The sequence below is a fragment of the Oryzias latipes genome, chromosome 24 (genome assembly GCF_002234675.1).
Source record: "Oryzias latipes chromosome 24, ASM223467v1".
NCBI classification, from domain to species: Eukaryota; Metazoa; Chordata; class Actinopteri; order Beloniformes; family Adrianichthyidae; genus Oryzias; species Oryzias latipes.
In genome coordinates, this window is record NC_019882.2 from 5,847,733 (window position 1) to 5,872,140 (window position 24,408).

General features: G+C 38.5%; 3 protein-coding genes across 4 annotated transcripts; 2 read left to right on the forward strand and 1 right to left on the reverse strand.

The window, feature by feature from the left end:
- Positions 1-1,074: 1,074 nt before the first annotated feature.
- mpp5 (membrane palmitoylated protein 5) lies at positions 1,075-16,246 on the forward strand. Of its 2 annotated transcripts, none has more exons than XM_004083427.4 (14): positions 1,075-1,276; positions 3,929-4,393; positions 4,607-4,815; positions 7,398-7,475; positions 8,626-8,745; positions 10,019-10,180; positions 10,288-10,365; positions 10,446-10,629; positions 12,195-12,263; positions 12,356-12,427; positions 12,963-13,124; positions 14,412-14,614; positions 14,709-14,819; positions 15,399-16,246. In XM_004083427.4, exons 2-14 carry the CDS (start codon positions 4,078-4,080, stop codon positions 15,573-15,575), a joined length of 1,941 nt encoding a protein of 646 aa, XP_004083475.1. In that variant the 5' UTR covers positions 1,075-1,276; positions 3,929-4,077; the 3' UTR covers positions 15,576-16,246. The 2 variants fall into 2 exon arrangements, with proteins under 2 accessions (XP_004083475.1, XP_011489843.1); XM_011491541.3 differs by having other exon boundaries at positions 1,075-1,231.
- A 93-nt stretch (positions 16,247-16,339) lies between these two features.
- Positions 16,340-20,941, reverse strand: atp6v1d (ATPase H+ transporting V1 subunit D). Its single transcript, XM_004083429.2, has 9 exons — positions 20,739-20,941; positions 18,601-18,718; positions 18,398-18,477; positions 18,159-18,226; positions 18,032-18,076; positions 17,847-17,950; positions 17,328-17,394; positions 17,161-17,239; positions 16,340-16,956 (listed from the first exon to the last, which is right to left on the reverse strand). Exons 1-9 carry the CDS (start codon positions 20,777-20,779, stop codon positions 16,812-16,814), a joined length of 747 nt encoding a protein of 248 aa, XP_004083477.1. The 5' UTR covers positions 20,780-20,941; the 3' UTR covers positions 16,340-16,811.
- A 7-nt stretch (positions 20,942-20,948) lies between these two features.
- Positions 20,949-24,395, forward strand: eif2s1 (eukaryotic translation initiation factor 2 subunit alpha). Its single transcript, XM_004083428.3, has 8 exons — positions 20,949-21,126; positions 22,033-22,275; positions 22,386-22,465; positions 22,534-22,685; positions 22,759-22,865; positions 22,936-23,033; positions 23,127-23,270; positions 23,870-24,395. Exons 2-8 carry the CDS (start codon positions 22,035-22,037, stop codon positions 23,993-23,995), a joined length of 948 nt encoding a protein of 315 aa, XP_004083476.1. The 5' UTR covers positions 20,949-21,126; positions 22,033-22,034; the 3' UTR covers positions 23,996-24,395.
- The last annotated feature ends 13 nt before the right edge of the window (positions 24,396-24,408 follow it).

The window sequence follows — 24,408 nt, forward strand, 5'->3', positions numbered from 1 at the left end:
ATTTGTACAATACAAAGTAGAAATTTACTAAATCTGTAATAAAAGTATCTAAAATATGTATGTACATGTATATAATATGTATTTATAGTTGGTCTTCTAGTCCTTTAAACAAGAACTTAAGACTCTTTGCTTAGCTAAAAACTAGACAAGAGAGTTCAGAGACTTCAGTTCTATTTTTCAGCTCTTTTCTTAAGCAGTTTGCAAAACAAGGAGCAGAAAAACAAATTGCATTTAGTCGGAAGTGTTAGCTAAGCCAGAAAAAAGGTCAAATCTTCTAAAATAAAAGAGAAAAAACACCAAAGAAATGGTACAAATAAAGTATCATCACTTCTAGAAACTCAGAAAATGTTTCCACTCTACATTTTTAATGTATCTTTATTTTAAATGACTTTAGTGTCAGTTTCCCTGAGAGCGAATCTTAATTTTTGTTTGCTATGAGCTTATGACAAAAAGTATCTGACCCAAAACAGACATATTTTCTTCTAATTCAGGCTAATATGACTTTCTAAAAACAGCACAATCTCGGTTCAACAATAATTTTGATAATATCAAATAATGTTTGAACTAAATTTGATTGATTGATTGATTTCCAGCAATTTAAAAAACAAGGGAAAAGGCACAATAAAAATACATAAATATACCAAATCTATTTTAGATAATACATAAATTCATAAGAAAATTGTCTTAATCATAGACATATTTGCACTTATACATACATTACACCAACAAGACACATTTACATACATTAAATATATTGATATTTAATATTTTCATTTTCAAATGGTTTTATTAATATTTTATTAAATTTAACTGTTATGACACTCACAGATAGGGTAGTTGGGCCACATTTGCTTAAATTAGATCCAGAATCATCAGCACTGCAGGTATAAACTTTTCTAAATTATTTTTCTTTTAAGCTTTTTTATATATATTCACTTCATCTATGAAAATATTATCCTTTTATTTATTTTTTTGTTTATTTGGTCAATAATGTATTTGCAGAGGAGCACTTTACTGAAAGAAAACTGTTAATTCCGTGTTTGGCTGAGAGGGGGCGCTGTTGAGCCGCCGTGTTGCCACGGAGACGGCCGAAAACAATTGGCGCAGCTCCATCCACTGCAATGGCTGCAACTAAGACTGGACCAAACTCTGAGCTGCAGGGGAGCGGAGAAGTGGAGCCTGTTCGTCTGTGAGCGAAATACGACATTTCTGCACATCGAAAGTCAAAATAGTGAGTTAAACCACCGAAGAAGTTTTGTTTGGCGTCTTTGAGGCGGTAAGTTGGTGTATTTTGAAACGGGACAGCTAAGCTACACTGTTAGCGGTATAGAGCTGCTAGGCTAAGTCTGCTTCTGTCACCGTTAACTAGTAAACAAATCCGGTTTTATACATGTAAAACATATTTGGTGTGTTTTTTCGAAGTGTTTGATGAATGTTTGTTACTTTTATCCATACGACTAATTTAGTTCAAAGCAACAAATAAAAGGCGCAACTACTAGTGTCATGTAGTGATTTTTTTTAATCTAAACTGTATTAATTCAAATTTATTGTACATGATGAATTTGAATATACATTTATTCAGTAGATCAAAAATGTCTTTCTCATTTTGATAAATTTGTTGTAATTAGAGTAAAGTTAAAGATTCATAGGTTTGCATTTATTTTACTTTTTTATTTGACCACAAAAAAATCAATTTAATTTAATTAAAAGTTTTTGTCCAAAAGAAATGAAAACATTCACACACAAAAAAACATCTGTAATGATATGTGGCAGAACCTACCAATCAAAATATACCCTTTTAAGCTACTTAAATATATTTACATTCCTTCCGCAAACCAGAGAAAGAGAAGAAAATCAATACTCAAATAAATCAAACAATTTCTGAACTTTTGTGACAAAACTAAACTGAAAATGTGGATGAAGGAGAGCCAAAATAGCCTTTTAAATAGGAATGAATGTTCTTTACTTAGTAACTTTTCCTGTAAGTTTAATGAAGTTGCTGTCCTAGTAATGCTATAATAAGTCATTGATGTAGCTGGGAAAAAGACGCTGAATAATACTGTAGTGCAGTATGTAGGTTTGCAGAGCTTTTTGCATTATTTGTTTATATATAGGTGGGTGTGTTCACTTCCATTCACTGTTCCACCTGAGTACTCCTCTGCCTTTCCAGCATCCCTCCCAGTGCTCCTGTGGTCACTTAGCCGGAGTGAAGCACTCGAGCCAGAGCTTAATTAAGCCCACAGGAACAGATGGCAGTCTGCTGTTTTTCAGGAGCATGCTGCCATTCTAAATGCAGCTAAATGCTTCTGCAGGGGAAGTGTTTGGGAGGCGTAGAGGCCACTTGCCAGACGCAATTAGCAGTATAGTTGGTAAAAGAAGGGGAAGGCTGACATTAAGCGTAAGGGGACATGACTAACTTTGTCACACGTGTGTCAGAGGTGCCTTTCAGCGACAATACTATCTGTTCTTTAGTTCTGTAGGGCAGGATTAAATGCAAATGATCCTTCAAACCTACAAACTAGTATGTCAGGCCTGCAGAAGCTTTACGCAGAGATGAGCTGATGAAATCCATCTCTGTGTGAAATGAATATACAATAGTACAGATAAATGTGTGAAAATAGTTTTATTTTTTTTATCCTAGTTTACTTGCAAAAACGCTCTTTAGCCACATATTTGGGAAAAAAAGAAAATCAAATACATTCAAATTTAGGTCGTTTTCATGTTCTAATTTACGTAAATGACACCTAACTCACAGGTAGATGCACAGATAGGTTTTTTGGGATAATTAGGGACATGTTATCCAGGTAAAAGTCTGAAGTAAGGCCATTTGAGGCGACGGAGAACTCTCAGAAATTAGAAGTGCTGTGCCAGATGAGAAGCAGGAGGAGGATACATCGGTCCTGATCAGTGTGTTTTTGTATCCTACTATAAAAATGAAGTTTGAACATGTGACAAAAAACCTTAAAAGTCCTTGAGCTTTTTTCACATTTGGTTGCAGCACATTTCAACAATGTTTTACGAATGAATATCTTTGTAAAAATACATTCTAAAGCAGTCTTTTTGGATGTTGGGTGCCACTGAACTGATTGTATTAACAGAAAGGATCATATATTATTCTGTAACAAAGTCAGGTGTGTTGCAATCAGTAACTGAAATCTGTGGCAGATTTAAGTTGTGGCTGACTCATAGGAGGAAAGGCTAACGGCAACAAAAGGAGCAAGCTCTAACATGTACCTCAAACACAAAAGGTTTATAAGTTTCATAAAGGTTCATAAATTAAAAAACAACTAAATTAAGATATAAAGCAACAAAAAGTTGGAAAAGAAAAAAAGAAAGAAAAGTAATCTATTTTTTTGGTTTTGATATTTTTACCTTTCTGGCTTTTTTTATTCTAAAAGAGAGAAAAAAGTTTACATTTATTTTGAAAATATGCATTTCTAATTGATTTTTCTACTTCCTCATGGTAAATTGTCTGTGGAACTATATTTATATTCTCACTTGTTTTTCATTTTTATTCCTTCATAAAATACTGTTTTACATAATGCTATTCTAAAATTATTTTATGTAGTTATTGACCAAAATCTACATTTTTGTTGTTAAAAGTTCTTAAATAAAAGTCAGTTGCATCAATTTTGCCAAATATATAAACTGTGCAGCTGTTTGTCTAAACTAGTTGGATTTTTCTGTGTTTTAAAGATGCAAATAAAGTTGTTTCTTAAACCATTTTTCTTACTACCTTTTATCATTTAAATAAGTTCCATTTTATCTGATGTACCGGTAATCATTAAATAGCTGCTCAATAAAAAAAAGTGTTCTTTTCCCCACTAAAATTTAATCAAATAAAAGATTTTAGGATTCATAGGAAATGTATGTGATCCTCTTAAAAGTCGGGCTATGATCAGTGTTTTATATTGCGTTTGTGTTTCAGGGTGAGGGATCACGAGTGTTTCGGGATCCGTCTTGCGGTGCTGTGCTATGACCCCGGAGCTGAGCAGCCTCGACCGCCGTTCCTCCTAACCCTCCGGCGGACCTCAGGAAACGCTGGGGTGGTTTGAGCTGTATGTCGCCGCGACAGGGATGATTACATCCCACATAAACGGTTATGTTCAAGAGGCCTCCGGTCTGGCCGTGAGCCACAGAGAGCGGGCTGTGGACTGTCCAGGAGAGGAAAGCAGCCGAGTCCAACCCCGGCACTGCGGTGCTCAGATGGATCGAGTTCAGCATTACCGCGATGACCTGAGGAGCAGGGAAGAGGAGGGGAAGCGTGACATCGATCCCAATGCCTCTCTGAGGCTCAAGAAGCTGTCGGAGAACCCCAAGGTGGGCATTGACAATCCCACCTTTGAGGGGAAGGAAATCATTCCCAAGGACACCAGCACAGAAATGACAGTGGGTGAGTTCAGGAAAGGAGGAGGCAGACCACACAGAAAAACAAAGAGTTGTGAATTAAATGAGCAAAAACAAAACAATGGCAATTGAAGGGTGGAGCAGAGGAGGAAGACAACTTTGGTTAGAATAGTGTCTAAGTCAACATATAAATCCATTTTAAACGCAACAAACGTTTATTTAAAAAAAATAATCATTCATTTGTTGGTGTCCTCTTCAGACCTGGAGGACTTGGAGCAGGCCCTGAAGTGGGCGCAGCACTGCTTGAATGACGCTCAGAGCCAGCAGGATGTGGATCTGATCATGCAGCTTTTAGCCAAAGAAGAATTCAGGAATGCCTACGCCATCTTCACCACGCTGTCGCAGCCCATGAGCCGAGTCAGTCCCACCTCGCCTCTCACAGCACAAGCCCTGGACCTGTGCCAGGAGGTAACGCTCAACCATCAAACACGTTTCTGGATCTGCCTGAAACTGTTCAGAGACGCACATGAGACAAACGGCCGTCTCTCAATCACTTGTCTTTTAGTTTTCACAAAGGGTCTGTTCATTCTACAACTCTTAAGTAACAAACTTAAAAGTGGTTCAGTTTTTCTTAAAAAAAATGTTTAAATTTTTTTTAATTTTCAATTTTTGGCAGACTTTTTCTTTTTTGACAAACCAACAAATTAGTGTTGATTTAATCCCATCACGTTGTGTCGCTGGTCCACAGTGTACCATTAAATCCAGGACTACACTTATTTTAGCGCTACTATGAACAGAAAAAATATACTTTTTATTCAGAATTAGAAATAAAGGGTTCCTGAATGACCGTAAATGTTTATTGGGTGTAGATTTTTTTACCAAAACTTTGGTATGAACTACTTTTTTTAATGTTCTATTAATGTTAAACCGTTTCATATGCATTGGAATCTTACTATAGAAAAATAAATACTAAAATTATGTGTAATATTTGAATAATTTTTACAACATGACAACAACAAAAAACCAAAAAGTTCAAGCTTAGAGAAGACAAATGACATTTAAATAAAGGTTGATGAATTGTGTCGTGTTTTAAAGACTCACCCCCCCAAAAATTGAATTTTTGTGTGTGTTTTCCACATGTTCTTGTTGCATTTATGAAAGAATTTAGCATCAAAACTGAATTTCTGAGTAGAATCAGGAGCAGATGGAAAAAATGCAGTTTGAAAAAGCTCAGTTTAGATGTAAAAACTGAAGTGGGCGGGCTAAAGTCTCCCTGCTTGCAGACAAACCAACGTCTTCCTTTATTTGTCATCTGAGCTGGCATCGGGCTCCAAACTGGATAACTCCCATTTTTGTTGCACCGCTAATGTTAGATTGTGGTTGTGAGGGCCTGTAAGCATGCAGGAGATGATGGGATATCAGCTGAGGATTAGTTACAGTCCCGCCCACAACCTCAGAGGAGAATTTCTGATTAACTTCTGCCGCTCTGCAGAAATTAGGTGTTTTGATTTAGCCCAAAAAACGGCATAATCAGCATTAAAAAAAACGCTGGCAACGCTTTTACAATAAATCAAAATGTAATTGGAGTTGGACTTTAAAACAGAGTTGTTCTTTTATTAGTTTTTCTTTATTAAAATAACCGTTTAGCAGATAAAATGATTAAATACAGTACAGTGAGCTTGTTTACGGAAGTAGAACAACAGGAATTGTCATGCAGTTCTCCATGAATTATTTCAGCGCCGATAGCTGCAGCTTGATTTATATTTCATAGTCTGATGTGTAACGATGTTCTGACGCAACGATCTATAAGGCACACTACGTAGAGTTCATTTAAGGCCAGCGAGCAGCACTGCAGCATTTATTCCAGCCATGACAAATTAGTTGGAAGATAGAGGAGCTGGATGTTGAGGCTCTTAACACAGTACGCATTGTGCTGTCCATGTTTGCTCTCACATACCAGTCAGGAAGACTTTCAGTCTGCAGTGTGTTTGGACTGAGTTGAACATTGTGTAAGCTAATCTCCCAGCAGCACTGTGCTAGCTGTGTGTTGCGGCGCTCTGCAGGACGACGGCCAGGATCTGTGCAGCCAGAAAAAGAAACTCCAGCCGCTTACAGCAGCAGGGGCTGAGGTGCAGCGTTGCTGGGGGAGGAGGGGGAAGTGCGTCACCTTGTTAGCCAGAGCTTTGATTAGTATAACTCACAAACTAAGCTCTTAAAAAGGGATGAAGAAGCAGGAGAGCTAAGAATACCAACACCAAAATGTCTCTGCGCTGCTGAGAGAAGGGAGAAACACCAAGGACTGCTTCCTGCCAACAGTCCTGCCCACAACTCAGAGGCAAACTTCTGATGAGCTCCTGCCACTCTAATAAACGACACAGGTTTTTAATTTTGGCTAGAAATAGATCAAAAGATACACTTGGGCAGTTCAATAAGCATGTTGTCATGCAATTAGCTGATATCAGGCAAGGGGTTAAAGTAAGATCAATTCGTTTGAAGAAACGGAGTTAATCCATTTCAAATAATGCATATTAGGATGATTCTACGTCAAAGAGTTGGGATTTACAAAACACAGCTAAGATTTATCTAGTAAAAGATTTTTGCAGTTCTTAAATTATCTTTTGATCTATTGTAGAAGCATTTCCAGTCGATTTTTTTATTTTGATTATGTTGTTTTTAGCCAAAATCCCAAAAAACAGTGTCATTCCTAGGACATAGTTCCTGCAGAGCGGCAGTAGTTCATTAGAAATTGCCTCTGAGTTTTAGGCTCTTTTTTTAAAAACGCATTTTATCATCTGCTGCTGATTCATAATAATTTGAATAAAGAAATACTGAAATACAATTTTGATCTTAATTTTTTTTAACATGTGTCCACCATCATGAGAAAAATGACACAATAACATGTTAAAAACACAAAAATCACGACTTTCCTCAGAGGGGAGCTTTAAGGCGTTTGTTCAGTGTTTCTAAATGAAACGTGGCTTTTTTTCCTGACTTGCTGCATTTGGGGTTTCAGTGGAAATCTAACTTAACCAGAGAACGTTTTTGTTTAGGTCCAGAAGATTCTGCAGTCGAGCCAACACAAGGAGAGTTTAGAGCTGAAAGCGCTGCTCACCAACCCTCATGTCCAGGTCAGAGATCCTGTTGATGTTGTGAGACCTTTTTCTATCTATCGCTTTTCATTGAGTTCTTTTCAAATACTTATTAGCTTGGGAAAAAGATGGGAAATTTGAACTGTAGTTGTTTAAACTCCCCCTCCAATCATCATTTTGCATCAGAATGGAGTAGAGCAGAGAGCTTCTGGCCCACCCAGAGTATTTTCGACACAACAAAAACCGATTGACAGCGATTTGAATAAAGAAATACTCATAAAATGCTATTTGCAGCTATGTTTTCTTTACATATGTCTTCCATCATTAGAAAAACACCACAAGAACATGTTAAAAACACCAAAAACACAATTTTTTCTCGGAGTGGGACTTTAAATCCCCAGTTTTCGAGCGTTTTCAAGAAAAAGTTGAGTCACAGACTGGAAGTGACAACATTCCTTAAATGGGTGATTCGGCAGTGACTTTCTGGTTGAGGGGGTCTGATATTTGATCCATGAGAGTGTGTGAACTACCACTGCCCCCGCTGGCCTCTTAACCCCTCCACTGGGCTGGAACGGTGCAGCCAGTGGGGGCCGTGTAAGGAGATCCTGGCTGTCGGCAGAAAAACTGAAACACATTAAGTCCGTTTCTCTGCAGGGAGCAGAGGATCCACATGAATCACACTGTTTTTCAGGTAAACAACCTCACCGCCAAAGTGTACGGCGGCACGTGAGAGCGTCTGCGTCTGCTCGGTTTCCGCTCATTGTTTTCTGGGACACAGTTTCCTCTGGGGCACAGAAGCCAAAGGTGCGCCGGTGATGGATGGCGGCGGATTCTAACTCCTACATATACTGAGGGAGATTAAGACGGATTGTGTGCACATCAAAGCTTAGCGTTCACTCTCCCAGGTCTCCTTTGCTGTAGGACAGAGAGACTAATTTGTGCTGAGAGTTATTAATTGTGCGTTGTCCCCATAAATGAAGAGCAATGTCTCACTTGTTTATGGTTTTGGAGGGGAAGTGGCAGGCACACAGACAGCAGGTGCGTGTGGAAGAAAACACGCGTTCCTGTTTTTCCTCTGGGAACATTTCATTTTAAGCTCCTTCTTCCCCATTTAGCGTCTACTCATTGTTTGTAAATGTATGATGGCCCGGATGTTTGTGTGTGAGTGTCCTCATGCGTGTTGTTGCAGGCCCTTATGCAGGCTCACGACAGCGTGGCAGTGCAGGAAATGACAGAGGAAAACGTGATGCAGTACCTCGGAGAGACGGTCAAACTGGTGCGGCTGGAGAAAGCCAGAGACACTCCGCTGGTGAGACGTCAACTCTTTCCAAAGTCAATCCCACGGACATTTCTGTATTTTTAGTCCTTTTAATAAAATGACAGCCTATTTGAAGAACAGTAAAATGAGTCACGGTTTCTGCTGTGGTTCAGAATCTGTGTGTCTGAACCACTTCTTTTATTTTTTTACTACCATACCAAAGGACATGATCCAGAGCGGACATGTTTCTGTGCAGACATCATAGAACTCTGCTGCTCTAAGGCCTCGTCTGGTCTGTTTGACATCTGAGGCCTGAGGCTCTGGAACCACATGAGGCTCTTTTATCCATCCATAGTGGCTTCCTGGCTGAGGAAAAAAATATATATTATTTTTTTTATTTAGGGTAGCTTAATAATCACTGATTTAATTTAGATTAGTTGTGTTTATAAATAAATGGCTGAAATGCAAGTAGAAATAAGATAAACTAAGGTTTTTACATCCCTGCTGACATCAATAAGGCCTTGTTCAATCTACATTTCCTCCAGAATACATGGATATGAAATACTAAACAAACTTTGCTAATAAGTCTGAGCTTTCCTAGAATGACCCTCACCAAAGTAGATCTACAGTATAGCAAGAAAAAAAATGCCATTTTGGTCTTGGATTGTTGAAACCCTTTGGTAGGAATACATTATTTCAACTGGGATCATTCTGTGTTGCACAGGAAGTCTTTTATTTTGAAATGAAGTCATACGAGCTTCTGTTAAAAGTAAAAAACAATTTCACATTTTGAGAAAATGCTAGTATCTCTTTATATTTCTTTTCTTATTTATGCCAAAAAAACGGGATAACACATATTTACAAAAAAAAAGAGACTATAAATGGGTATTAAATTATTCTAAAGGAAAAAATAAGAATTTGCTATTCCTACTAGGCTTTTATGAGTAAGAATTGCTCTTTTAACAAACTCTAACACTTGATTTAGTCATTTTTCACCACATTTCATTTCATGAGATTCTCATTGTGGCATCTATCAGCCACAGAGTCCGACTAACTACATATGATTAGCTTTTCCAAAATTAGATCTGAATTATGTAAAAGCTTTCATGATGGATTTATTAGATTATTGAGCAGAAAAAGCTGCAGCATTAAGTTAAAGAATACTCTGTTATTCTGTGAAATCAGTATTTATCATCAACTGGATGTAAATACCTGTTAAATGGATTATTGTTTACATTTTTTTACATGCTGACAGCACGTTTTTATTACCAGCAGAGCAGAATCCAAAAACCTCTCTGATTGTCCTTTTCGATGTGCTCATCAGGGTGCGACAGTGCGCAATGACATGGACAGCGTGGTGGTGAGCCGTGTGGTAAAAGGTGGCGCGGCGGAGCGCAGCGGCCTCCTCAATGAAGGAGACGAGATCCTGGAGATCAATGGGATTCCTATTCGAGGGAAACACATCAATGAAGTTCACGACTTGCTGGTAATTCAAAGTAGCATCGGGTAACCTCTAGAAAGGTTGAACTCCCAACAAAGAAGAGTTGTGTTTATGAGCGTGTGACCCTAAAAAACTTTTTTTTTTCTTGACAGCAACAAATGCACGGCGCACTGACCTTCCTCCTCATCCCAAGCTCTCACATTAAACCAGCCCCTCACCGACAGACTGTCGTAAGTCACTAATGGTATGAGTGTGTGTGAGAACTCTGAACTACACGCATGCAACCCGCTGACCTAAACCCTCTCCTCAGATGCACATACGAGCTTACTTCGACTACGATCCCTCCGATGATCCCTTCGTGCCGTGCCGGGAGCTGGGTCTGTCCTTTCAAAAAGGAGACATCCTCCATGTCATCAGCCAGGATGACCCCAACTGGTGGCAGGCCTACAGGGATGGAGATGAGGACAACCAGCCCCTGGCGGGACTCATTCCAGGTAAATCAGAGCTGAATGTCAGCAAGCATTTTGCTTTTTTTTTTTGCATTTTACGATTAGCAGTTTTGGCGCTTCGGTATCTGGTTGTTGAAATAATTACACCAGTGACTCCACAGCCCACATCAAAAATGCTTAATCAGGGAAAAGTCATTTTAATAACAAACCCATAAACTGAGGCTGAGGTTTGTCAGCTGTGTGTTGCACAGGTGGCTCAGACTGAGCCTAATAAGATAGCTGAAAATCTCCCCGTCTGCAGGCCCTTTAAGAATAAGATCAACAAGATGTTTACTAGCATTAAGCAGCAAAAAGGTCATGTGTTATATTTAGCACATAAAAGGGGGTCTTTAGTGGAGAGCCTGGTTTACCTCCAGTAAAGTGTCACTGACCATAAGAGGGTTTAAATGCAGCCAATGACATCTTTCTTTAAAATAGGATGAACAGAATAAATTTGTGTTGGATACCACAGATCCTGTGTAATCTAAAAAAAAAGAAGTTATATCAATTATAGATCATTTAAATGGATATGTAAGATTTCAACTTAAGATAATTAAATAGTAGTGATTTTTATTTTAAAGCTTTTACTTTAGTTCATTTTTTTGGGGGATCAGTTTGTTCATCAGAAGTGCCCTCATCCTCTTTTTCTGTCAGAATTTGGACAAAATTCAGAGAAAAAACTGAGAAACAGAAAGTAAAATGACTGTGAACACAGCTCTACTATAACTAAAAAAGTGTAGGCAGAAATGTGTGTATTTATTCAGTTACTTTTACTTGAGTTACTTTTTTAAAAATGGTACATAAAAGAAAAATCCTGCAGCACCATAGTTTTATTTGTAACATTTGTGATTAGACAATTAGGCTTATTTAATCTAGTTACTCATTTTGATTAACTCATCAAATTTGACCTTATTAGGATTAAGAAAAATGGTATATTATTAAAAAATATTAGACGATATTTTGTAGTTTTTGTCAACCTGATTGCATAAGTTATGAACTACAAATAAACCTGTTAGAAAAATCTATCACTTTTCCTTTAATATTTTTGTAATAATGATTTTAGATCACAATTTAAAGAAAACTAATAAAAAATCTTACTATTCGCTATTTTGAGAGATCTCAGATGACATAAATCAACATTTTTTTTAAATTCACTTTTAAACTAGGTTGAATATTTAAACAAATATTTAAACAAATCCACATTATATTTTATGAGCCTTAGGAAAACTCTAGAATTTGTTTAACAGCTCCTTGTTGAATCTGGCAAAACAATCAAGCGAGAAGACTTGAGAGACAAATAACTAGCTTGGAAATAAAATCCTGGTGAGACATGTTTATCATCTGGTGCCTTCAGGAATCAAGTTAATCTTCCTGTAGGTGAACGTCAATTTACTCGCCTGCAATGGAAAGTTAAGGAGACCTGCCAAAGCTTTGGGCTTTAGAAGCTGGGAGTTTGTAGTGATGCAACACTTCACTATAAAAACATCTGTGTATTAATGCAACAGAAATCTTATCAAGCTGTTAAACTGATAAAATATACAAATTTACATTTTTACTGGTTTGTTTTTTAGGTAAAAGTTTCCAGCAACAGAGAGAGACCCTGAAGAAAAGTTTACCGGACAACAGTCGAGATCAACAAGGTTTGTCTGCGTCTCTCTGACCAGAAAGTTTTTAAACTGTTGGGACCACTTCAGTATCTTTTAAAAAATTAACTTATGTTGAATGTGCTCAGGCAAGCTTTGGTGTTCGAAGAAGAGCAAAAAACAGAAGAAGAGGAACGTGTCAAACTTCACCAAGAGCACAGGTGGGACTTCTTTCTTCCATCTCTTAAGTGGTGTGACAGCTTAGCCGGTTTAAAAGCTTTCTCTAACTGCATACTTGGCTCACGTCTCTTCTCATGTCCCATCTGCAAAAAGACTGCTTCAGTACTGGGCTGCTGCCAAAAGTCCACCACTGTCAGTCTTACGCCTGCACGTAAGCTGAAGTTGACACACCTTGTGTTGCTCACAGCAGCTTGTCCAGACTTGTTGTGTCACAAGTCAGATTAGACCTGTCTTCGCAGACGGGATCAGCAGGCGCTTAAACGCTTCGCAGCCAAGTGCTGTTTGAGGGTTCACGCTTTGAGAATTGTAGCTGCGCACAGTTACTGTGCGGTTCCAATCCAACTGGCAGGAAGATATGAACAACAGTATTGATGAAAATATTTATCACTCTCAAAAACCTGGTGTGTGTTTCCCGCCTCCTTCAAAACAGCAAAAGTTACACCAAGCGGCATCAGCCGCAGAGCTCAAAGTGATTTATTATGCAGGTCAGTGACCCCTCCCAAACTGTCTCTCCAGACTCCGACGACATCCTGACCTACGAGGAAATGTCCCTCTACCACCAGCCGGCTAATCGCAAACGTCCCATAGCTCTGATCGGCCCAACCAACAGTGGCCACGACGAGCTGCGACGCCGACTTCTGTCTTTAGAACCAGAGCGGTTTGCGGTCGCTGTTCCACGTAAGTTCACTCTGTCAACGCTACGGTGACTGATCACTGATTCACAGAAGCAAAAGCTTGATTTACCCAAATGTAGGGAGAACCGGTGAAAAAGAAACCAAGAGTTTGAAGTCAGCCGACTGAAGGCCAGTGAAGCTGCAGCTTTTATGGTTATTGCAGATGAATAAAAATGTTCAAAATATGACAAAAAGTTGTTTCATTTCTCAATCTTTTGGTTCTTCTATCTGCTTCTTTTTTTTCATAAATTAGAAATGCAAATACCATTTTTTCAACTCTGTCATATCGTTATCAGGTTAATGTTTTTCTTTTTTGGGAGAGTTAATAAAAGAGAATTCTTCCATTTTTGTTGTTTAATCTAAATCTTAGATCTAAATCCTTTTGTGTTTCATTCAGGTACTAATTTTTTTCTGTGGTGGCACAGTAGATAGATGTAAAAGATGTAGTAAAAGTAAAAGATGAGTTTAGTAAAAGATGTCAGTAAAAGATGAGTTTAAAAATGCATTTTTTTTCTTTTAATCTGTGTTTTCAAAAAAAGTGTCAAATTAAGCCTTAATTACCCGTCAGAGTAGCAGAGTACATAATTCAGAACTTAAGGTTCTTGAAGGGCTATCATATTGTTATGATGGTACTTTGAGTGTGGCTGAGGGAGTTGACATAAATCAAGGCGTTACGGTCAATTTGTTGATCCACCTTTACCTGCTTAAATAGCACACATCTTTATCTTAGTAATATGTAACCCTCATCAATATAATATAATGGATTTTATTCTGTTTTCTAAAGATTTTTGTATTGATTTTCAAGAATCATAGTTATAAAAGTCAAATAAAGCCATAACAACTATATAAGCACATTAACTATGAAGAAAAAACAATCCATCTGCATCCAAAAGAACTTGTTTTTTAGTAAATAAAGCACTTAAACATAAGGAATGAGTTTCTTTAATAGTTGGAGTCCTGTTTTTTCTTTTGTTTTTTTGTGTTAGGGGTCATGAATGTTTCAACAGATCAGGGAGGGCAAAGGGTGTTTAGTACCTACCTTTTTTTTAGTTTATAAATAAATTTCAATTTGATTTGATTTTTCTCTAAAAAAATAAAGCTTTTGTCTTTCAAAACAAATTATATGATGACTTTTAAGCAACTGAAACTGCATTTGAACTTTGACCTCTGTCGTCTCTCCATATTTGCAACCTATTCAATCATTTCCATTGGCTCTTTATTAAGAAATCAGAAGAACTCATTGGTGCATAAACTCTTCGAGATACTTAGTTTATTTTTTTTACATCCTCAGACACAACCAGGAACCCAAGAATCCACGAGCGGAACGGCCGGGAGTACCACTTTGTTAGCCGGCCGGGTTTCGAGGCAGATTTGGCAGCGGGGAAATTCATCGAGTCCGGAGAGTATGAGAAGAATTTGTACGGCACCAGCACCGACTCTGTTCGGCACGTCATCAATTCTGGACACATCTGCGTGCTCTGCCTGCACACAAGGGTAGGACACGCTTTTTACACACTGTTTGGTAGTAAGGGATATTCATGTTTTTGAGAAATAATCCATTTTATTCTGCCTTTTGTTTGCCTTTCAGTCACTGCAGGTGTTGAGATCCTCCAACCTTAAGCCCTATGTCATCTTCATCGGCCCTCCTTCTCAGGAACGACTGCGCACCCTGCTGGCTACAGAGGGAAAAACTCCAAAGGTAAAAACACAACATCGCCTAAACATTGATGCTCAGCAGCCTCTGACCTCACTGATGCACTTGCCAATCTCAGACTCCCCGGTTTGTGTATTTTTCATTCAAAATGTGAAATTTTTTGTTTAAACAAACATGTCAAAGGGTTAATTGTGGAACCCCCTAGAGTCAATCCTTGGAACATTGTATGTAGTTGGGGTAATGGAGGTTTCCCCTCTTTTTTTTTTTACACATTTTTCTCATAGTTTTGACTCTGTCTTTGCTCTCTTTTTTAGTTTTATACATCTGTATTATGTTTGAACTTCATTGTATAACATAAAAATATTTTGATCTCAATTTTTGTGGTTAAAAATTACCAAGTTAAGTGCTTGGAATTGAGTTTCTTGCAGTTTTTAATTTATTGTCTAAATGTTGTGTAATATAATAAAAAATATCTGTAAATTAAAAAAAATAAGAGCTGTACTTCAAGCATTGCCACAAAAACAGTTTTAAAGATAAATTTTTAGAGCAAACTGTGAAGTAGAAAAAGGGGCAAAATGAATTACATTTTGAGTAGTTATGTCACATTTTCCCTCTGTTCTTCAGCCAGAAGAGCTTAAAGAGACCATTGAAAAAGCTCGTGAGATGGAGCAAAACTTCGGCCACTTCTTCGATGCAACCATTCAGAACGTGGATCCAAACCAGGCTTTCCAGGAGCTGCGCCGGCTGATAGACAAACTGGACACGGAGCCACAGTGGGTGCCCACCTCCTGGCTATGCTAGAAAAGTGCTGCTTCTGTTCAAGACGTCTCAGGGAAGGAGAAGGTAATGAGGAGCCGAACAGAGACCCATGAAGGAATGGACTGTGGTGACGCCTCACTGAAAATTCCCTTTATCCTCATTTTTGGAGGATCATATCGGGGTGCTGGAGGGGACGCACTCCTTTTCGATTTCTTGTTGGTGTCTCTTCTGTGGGTGAAACATTTTTGCTTCATGGAGGTCTGTCAGCCTCACAGATATGCAGAGTCATTTATTTGTCAAATATTTTCATCTTCTTCTCGATTCTAGATATTTATCAATGTATATATTTGTAGACAGAAGGGTCTAATATTGTGTTTATTTGGCTGTTACAGGGAAACAGGGTCTTCCTGATAAAGCAAAGAACCAAACAATAACTGAATCTCATGTTTTTTTGCTTTAATATGTCTTCCATTGAGAATATAAAGAGTATTTGCATTTTATTTACATCAATATCAGTATTATGTTTTGTCTCTCGTGTTTCAGCAGCCTCTGGTTAACTGGTGGATTTTTAATTCTTTGTGTAATGCTGCTGTTTAGAGCTGCTGAGACTCTTTTTCTACCAGTTTTATCCAAAGAATTTATGAATTAGTCCAAAAATAAATGTTATTGCTTCTTTCAGGTTCCAAAAACCCTAATAAATTAAATGTGAAAAAGTGGTTTTTGTTCTTGAAAGAATAAAACTGGCCAGTGAGATTTTTATTTTGTTTTTGTAGATAGTTGAAGTTGAGCAAGAACTCAGGACAAAGTTTGAATAATAAGACTTTAATCCAGATGAGTTTCAGACACATGTACACCACATTTTAAAGCTGGGTCACATGAGGGGGGTTTGTTGAAATGGGAAACACCCACCAGGGAGGTAACCATGACATGAATCCATGTCACACCTCCACGACACAAACACACTTTGAGATCTACAACCTTTAGCTGTACAGCATGCAAAGCCACTGAATGTGTGACAAGATATCTACAGGCTGACCGGTCATATGGATCACCAACATCCACATGTAAACATATTCTTTGTTGTACATGTATATGCTTATTTTATTTTGTAAGACTCTTAGTCTTCTTCTGAAGTGCCACAGATTTAGTTCCTGTACACAGACACACATACAACGAATCACGTGATGCACACACAAATCTCTCTCAGGAAAACAGACACAGCCAGAGAGGCACAAATAAATAGGATGACGCGTGGCGTTTGCAGATCTGCAGAGTGCTTCATTCGAACAGCATGTCTTCGTCCGCCTCCTCCGTCAGAATGTTGGCCGGCTCTGCGATGGGACCCAGAGCGGCCAGGCGAGCAGCGATCTCCAGCTCGGTCCTTTCCCTGAGCTGCTTCTTCTTCTCTTGAATCTTCTTCAGCCTGGCAGAGCAGAAAATCTGTTAATATACTGCAGACTAATAAAGCTGTGGGTGAGCAGTCAGCTGGGAAAGAAAAAATACAGCCGATAATTCGAAGGGAAATCCCAGTGCTATGTTAGTAATTCAAAACCAGATGAATCCAAACAAAGACATTTTCTAAGACGGTTTAAATTAATAAATTAATGATGCAGTTACAGAAGTTCACCTGTAGAACTCCTCTCGCTCTCTTTCATCCAGCTCGGTAATGATGTAAGTGAGAGTGCGATCGATCCTGGGAATGATCACTGCAACGTAAAATAAAAGACAATTAGGGGAAAAATAGACTTTTTCTCTAAAGATTTTAAAAGGAAAATGGGTCACGTGTGAGTCTACCATGCTCTATAGCATTGACACGGCGGTTTGTGATCTTTATGGCTTCATCCAGGGTGACAAAAGATGTCTGCAACACAAGACCCAAACTATAAATCCACTATACAGTAAATGCTACAATTATATAAATTGCTTTGCTTTAAAGGTTAAAATTGTGTTGGTGCAGAGGTCATAATAAAATGCCATTTTGTGTTTAAAACCTTTCAGAGGAGTACATTAGCTGTACTGGGAGGATACTGTTTGGCAAAGGAAGTATTTTATTTTGAAAGCAAGTCATACAAGCTTCTGTTAAAAGTAAGAAATAAATTCGCATTTTGAGAAAACGCTAGTTATAGTTCTATTTTATTCATGTCAAAAAATAAATACATTTCTTATTTATTATAAAAATAACAATGTAATGAATACAAACCAAATTTTCAAAAGAAAAAAAAACTTTGTGGTTCCTGACAGATTTGGATCAGACCCAAATGGCTCCAGACCCCTTTGTTAGAGTAATGTTGCAACTGAAACAGCACCCCCTACCTGTAAGGAGGCCAGCTCCACCAGCAGCTCAACAGCTCTAGCATAGTTCCTCTTCAACCTGGAGAGCTGCTCCCCTCCTCTGGCCAGACCGGTGAGCTCATAACCTGCAGGTCACACACGGCGAGGATAAGGACGCTCCCACAAAAGCTAAACCAGACATGTCAGAGGAGGAACACGCCACTTACTGTCGCCCCCTTCTTGGTAGTGCTCAAACACCGGGAGGGTGACACCTGAAAAGGATGAATACGGAGGATGTGACAAATGTATCCACATTTCTCAGAGTGGTGACAATTAGAGGATGCGTGAGCTAACCTGCAACGTTATCTTTCTTTGCCCGAACCTTCACCTGGGCTTTATTGACATTCTGGATTACAGTTGTGCTGCGGACGGCGAGTTTAAAAAACATTTAAAAACATACATTTAGAAATCACATTATAAATGCATATTATATGAGAAAAATCTAATTTGCATCAAATAATAAAGAGTTAAGTAAATATATTTAGCTGGAGAAATGTGCCAGATGTCCCATTTTACTGCATTTCTATTCTCACCTAAAGTCTCCTGCTGCAAATTTGGCTTCAGCCAAAGAGAAAGCAGCTTCCCTCATCACCTCTCCCATCTTGGTTTTTGTCTAAAAAACATGAAATATTTACGTTTAGAAAGCTCTGTGGTCACTTATTTGACTGTTTTAAGCCAAATCGATCAACAAAAATTTCTGTTTTGATGTCATTTATCACTTGGTTTTTTTACTGACTTCAATTATTTTGCGAAGGATCTGACGAAAGCGCATAGAGAGGGCGTCCGATTTCTTCTTCAGCAGGTTGCGGCCGGTCTGAGCTCCTTTCAGCCGAGCCTTCATGATGGTCTGAGCCCTGCATACACAAGAAGAGCAAAACACTTTAAATGTGCTTTATAATATATCACATCATTTAATGCATTCTTTTTGCAGTCAAAAAATTTGCAACTATAAGAGAACTTTGCAAAAAATGTATAAATAACTACAGTAATATTTTCTCTTTTTCAACTCAAAAGCACTTTAAACTAATAGTTAAAGACAGTGTACAAGATAAAAAGCACAAGAAATGTTTTGAAAAACCGCCAAAGGTACATAACTAAAATGTAGAAAAATCTAGAATTTGAAAAAGTCATAAAAAAATAAAGGCAGAAAAAACATTTTGCAAGATCAACAGGTGGGTTGTGTTGTTTGAAAAACACAAAGGAGGCCTGACTACTCTGCGAGGACAGCAAAAACCACCATTTTGGAGTAAAACAGAGAATTCTGTCTCATTTCTAAGGAGTGTTGTGACCAAAAAAAATGTTAAGAAACACATGGACTTTACCGCTTTTTTGATCTGGCTCTAAGACTTGAATTTATTGACTTGTTTTTGCTTTTTTTTTTTTTTCCATTAATGGGTCCAAAAACCAACACTTGTGTCTGAATCTGTTGGGTTAAAATAACCTGCAACATTTGAACTATTGAACAAGGAAAGAAAGACAAACAGACCAAGGCTGCAGAAAACGCCTTTGTTTATACAGACACTTATTTATGTGCTGCACAAAATAGTTCCCAAACAAAAATGTAGTGATATTCATGGAAATCTAACAGCGCCCGTTCATGTTTGGTGTTACACCCCCCCCCCCCCCCCCCACACACACACACACACAAACATACACACAAACAAAATCTTCCGGCGGGCGCCGTGTCACGCACTCAAGAACGCACGCAGCTTGTAATGGAAAGGAATAATTAGAACGCAGTAAATTTGTCGTATTTCCTGGCAAGACAGAAACTTCTATTGTAGAATGAGGATGTGTGTGTGTTTCTGAAACAGCGCACGTGTTTGTGTGTAGATAGAGTGTGCACGTGCTGCATGCTTCTCAAAGAGGAGAGAAGGACAAGAGTGATAAAAGGTTTCCCATAGAAACCCTTGAAGTCTGAACACAGGACTAGCAGAAAAAGTAGGGCATCACCGCACCTTTTTTTTTTTAAAGGTTTTTTTTTTTAAGTTTTGCATTACTGATAAAAATATATATATATACATTTTGTGTGATTGTTGAGCCATTCATTTATGAAATGTAGCTTTTATATATTTATAAGGATTGAATAATAACAGTGTTAAGATCTTTTTTGTAAATAACTAACGTTTAACGTACGCGATCCTTTCAAAATAAAATACATGTGAGTGTCAAATACGCTCCTCCTGCTGCATCACCTTTACTTGCAATTATAAGAACTTTGTCACTAAACAGCAAGAAAACAATATTGTGCATCTGAAGATAAGAATATGTGCTTTACACTTATTCTAAAAAAAAAACTGCTCTGACACATTAAACCTTATGACATCTGCCTGCTTTTTCAAAGCCAAAGAGCCAAAATGGAAGAATAAATGAGCTGCTTGTGGCTCAGGGACCTCAGGTTGCAAACCTCTGCTCTGATGTCATGTAGGTATGTTATTAGAACTCTGACAGAAGGGCAAACACACAAATTTAACGTTTTTTTTGGTCTGGAAAAGAGTCGCCAAGCTCTAAATTTGAAATGCAACCAAATTCTCGGTATTTGTTAATCTCAAAAACAACTATCTAATTTAACACGAATTTGAGTCCCCTTGTATGAGCTAAAGCAACATTTGCACTGGAACAGGTTTCTTCAGACAGAAAAACCTGTGAGTGACCAACGCAAGATGTTGGAAGCATCACATGACACACAAGGCGGCTCCTTCCTCTTTAGCGTCCAGACAGCACGAAAAGTCGAAACCATACGTGAGAAACACGTTTATGTAAGAATCAATCACAAACAAATAACCGATAATCAGCTAAAAACCCAATGAATCAATGAAATAATGTAGTTAAGCTAAGTGAGTTAGCAACTAGCAAGAAAAACAAGGTGCTTACATCCTGGACGGGAAAACGTCGATCCTTTCTTTTCCAGACATCTTCTCGGCTTTTGCAGGATACGATCTGAAAACGGGGCGTTGTATAAAAATGTGCTAAACAGACAAACAAACAACCGTCTTCATTCGGGATTAGTTGAAAGACTAAGGTAACTGCCGTGATCTTGTTCGTCCGTGATGATCAGCTGGCCTCTGGTCATGTGACTGCCCCAAGCTCGCACTGCACATGCGCGAAGCGATAAGCGCTCAAGATCTTTTCCGGGTCGAGCAGCTAGTCCACCTATGAATGCGAGCTAACGGCCTCAAATAATTAGCTGAAAGAAGTAGAGGGAACCAATATTTAGAGCACATAACATTCAAGTGTGTAGTTCTGTAAGCCCACGACACAGGTGAGTTGTTATTGACAGAAAAGAAGTTCGATGTTTAGCGTTAAAACAGGCGGTAGTCACAGCTAGCTGGCTAGCAGTTAGCCGCAGCTACATTGCACGCGCCACACGTGAACCCGGTGGTTAGCCAGGCAGCTAGCACGCATTAAGTCAATCCTTTTGTGTTTAAATAAATATCGTAACTCTTTGTGATTGATTGCGCATAGATAGGCACTTTCAAGTAGTCAAAGTGACCTTTTACTCGTTTGATAAATGCCTTGTTTTGGTTCTGTTCGTGCTTGTTTGTCCGCATTGCATCATTTTTATTAAAATATGAAACAACGAAAATAATGGATATTTAAAGCCTTATTAGAACATTACTAGATATATTTTAACAATATAGCATTATGTGTTATGGAAGAATAGATCGTTTCACTTCCTAGAGGAAATTACAGGATCTTAGATTCTACTTTATGGTGGTAGAAATTCAAATTTTTAGGCAATTCAAACTAAATTGACAAGTTCTTGATATGACTGATTAAAAAGTAGATACATATTGATTGGTCCATTTAAATGTTCATCCCAAACAGATGGTTTTTCTTTTTGCTGTGTTTACCAGAGCTAAAAATCCACTTTCATGCAATCCAGTCAGTATTTTTCTTAGTAGTTTTCCTATAAACTTCTATCTTAGCTATTATAACCTCAGTACTCCTTTTTATATGTTTACCGTACCTCATTTTAAATCCATCTCAATCTGGCTTTATATCACAAAAACCCAAATGAGCTCACCATTCTGTTAACATTCTTCAAACTTTGACTAGAAAATAAATAAGAATGAATTTATGCTGAACAATGAAATGAAAATGTTTCTTTTTAGCATAAGATGTGTTAGATTTGAACACGGTTTTGATTTTTGATGTTTTTCGACAGTGATGCCGGGGCTCAGCTGTCGATTTTATCAGCACCGGTTTCCAGAGGTGGAGGATGTTGTGATGGTGAACGTGCGTTCCATCGCAGAGATGGGCGCGTACGTCAGCCTTTTGGAGTACAACAACATTGAGGGCATGATCCTCCTGAGCGAGTTGTCCCGTCGGCGTATCCGCTCCATCAACAAGCTCATCCGCATAGGTCGCAACGAGTGCGTTGTTGTCATCCGAGTAGATAAAGAAAAGGGTGAGTGTTGCTGAATGTCTTCATAATGAGGGGTAAATCTTTGCAAGTGAATGCCTTTTTTACTGTTTTCAAATTCCTTTCTTATGTTCATTTTCTTCTTTTTTTTCCAGGATATATTGATTTATCAAAAAGAAGAGTTTCTCCAGAGGAGGCCATCAAGTGTGAAGATAAATTTACCAAATCTAAAACTGTATGTTTTTGTTTTTTTCTTTATGAAACCTTTGTTTTCATGCTGAGTAGACTGTCTTGTGTTTGCAGGTGTACAGCATTCTGCGACATGTGGCAGAAGTGCTGGAGTATACCAAGGATGAGCAGCTCGAGAGCTTGTACCAGCGCACAGCCTGGGTGTTTGATGAGAAGTACAAGCGGCCCGGTTATGGAGCTTATGACGTCTTCAAGCAGGCTGTGTCGTAAGTCCAAACAGAAAAGTCACAAATATATAAATACTTAACCTTTGTATAAGTTTTCAGCTTTTTCCTCCAGAGATCCTGCCATTCTGGATGGCCTAGACTTAACAGAAGAGGAGAGAGCCGTTCTGATCGATAACATCAACAGGCGACTCACTCCACAGGCCGTCAAAATCAGAGCAGGTTTGTTCTTTTTGGTCATTCCTGTTCGACAACAGGAGAACATCTTAATGACTCTGCGTCTTTGTCGTAGACATCGAGGTGGCGTGTTACGGGTATGAGGGCATCGATGCGGTGAAGGAAGCTCTGAGAGCCGGTCTCGGCTGCTCCACAGAAGCCATGCCCATCAAGGCGAGCCACAAACTGCGACTTGTTTTTTAAAATGTTCTCTGAAAACTGTTTAGGTTGTTCAACCAAACTTTTATTGTGGTCTTGTTGTCGTAGATCAACCTGATCGCTCCTCCTCGCTACGTGATGACGACCACCACCTTGGAGCGCACAGAAGGTCTGTCTGTCCTGAACCAGGCCATGGCTGCCATCAAGGAAAAGATCGAGGAGAAGAGGGGCGTCTTCAACATCCAGATGGAGGTGAGAGACTTTTATTTTGAAACGTTCACTTTTTGTTGTGCACAAGATAACACAAAACATGAACAAGAAATGTAATTAGACTCAAAATGTGAAAGGAAACTTTTCATTTGAGGCTGTCAGTATGCAATTCCCAGTCAACTATAAGATCAATTTTTGTCTAAAAATGTGGAATTTAACCGCAGCTTGCAATAATTTTAAGTACACTTAGTCAAACTGTCACTTAATTTGTTATTTTAAAAAAATTAATGATGAACTTGTATTTTTATAACCGCAAAATACCACAATAAGACGTCATTTAGTTTAACTTTAATGTTTTTCAAAACAAAAAACAAAACAACCTGCTACTTAAATGTTTAAACAAATGCCCAGAAATAGGATTAGAAATGTTATTAATTTTGCAAATGTTTGCTATTTAGAATGATTCTGAACAATCTGTGTATAGAAACTATTTTGATTCAATGTTTTGAATATTTGCTGAAAGGTCTGTTGCACTTTAACATTTACTCTTAGCATGAAAGGAAGCTGTGATCGATTTGTTCTCCATGAGCTGTTGAATTTTCTCAGCTTTAGAGTTTTTAAACTTTTCTTTGTCCCAACAGCCCAAAGTGGTCACAGACACAGATGAGACGGAGCTCGCCCGGCAGCTGGAGAGGTTAGAGCGCGAAAACGCAGAGGTGGACGGAGATGATGATGCTGAAGAGATGGAGGCCAAAACTGAAGACTAACCCCGTCGTCTGAGAGAAGCTGATGAAATGTGGACCGACTCGGCCGCAGTTGCTCCGCCCCGATTTCACGACTGAATTTTCTGGTATTTTACTAGTTTATTGGAAAACATCCCTGTTTTTAGTATCGAGAGGCAACAAAAGCAAAGCCTTAGCCAAACATGGAGATCCAGATGGTAAATTTAACACATGGATTCGAAATAAGATAAATTGAAAACGGTGGCCTTCACTCGCCGTCCTTTGACTTCAGTATCCATGGCGCTTCACCTTTAAGTCACATGATGTGACCGCCTGGAAGGAAATGCAAAGGTTTGTGTGGCAGTCGGGGAATTTGTGTGCGAGTTCTCTTCCAGTTTCAAGGTGTTATTCATGAAACCAATAAAGTTCTGGAAGTTTTGATCAAGTGTTAGTTGTAT

Bases quoted from the DNA above. Each gene is read 5' to 3' on its own strand.
- mpp5 (XM_004083427.4), top strand. From the start codon at position 4,078: ATGATTACATCCCACATAAACGGTTATGTTCAAGAGGCCTCCGGTCTG. The intron at 4,394-4,606 runs GTGAGTTCAGGA...TGTCCTCTTCAG, and splicing joins CAGCACAGAAATGACAGTGG to ACCTGGAGGACTTGGAGCAG. The intron at 10,630-12,194 runs GTAAATCAGAGC...TTTGTTTTTTAG, and splicing joins CCTGGCGGGACTCATTCCAG to GTAAAAGTTTCCAGCAACAG.
- atp6v1d (XM_004083429.2), bottom strand. From the start codon at position 20,779: ATGTCTGGAAAAGAAAGGATCGACGTTTTCCCGTCCAGGAT. The intron at 18,719-20,738 runs GTAAGCACCTTG...TTGTGTATGCAG, and splicing joins GACGTTTTCCCGTCCAGGAT to GGCTCAGACCATCATGAAGG. The intron at 17,240-17,327 runs GTAGACTCACAC...TTTACGTTGCAG, and splicing joins TGTCAATGCTATAGAGCATG to TGATCATTCCCAGGATCGAT.
- eif2s1 (XM_004083428.3), top strand. From the start codon at position 22,035: ATGCCGGGGCTCAGCTGTCGATTTTATCAGCACCGGTTTCCAGAGGTG. The intron at 22,466-22,533 runs GTATGTTTTTGT...TTGTGTTTGCAG, and splicing joins AATTTACCAAATCTAAAACT to GTGTACAGCATTCTGCGACA. The intron at 23,271-23,869 runs GTGAGAGACTTT...TTGTCCCAACAG, and splicing joins TCTTCAACATCCAGATGGAG to CCCAAAGTGGTCACAGACAC.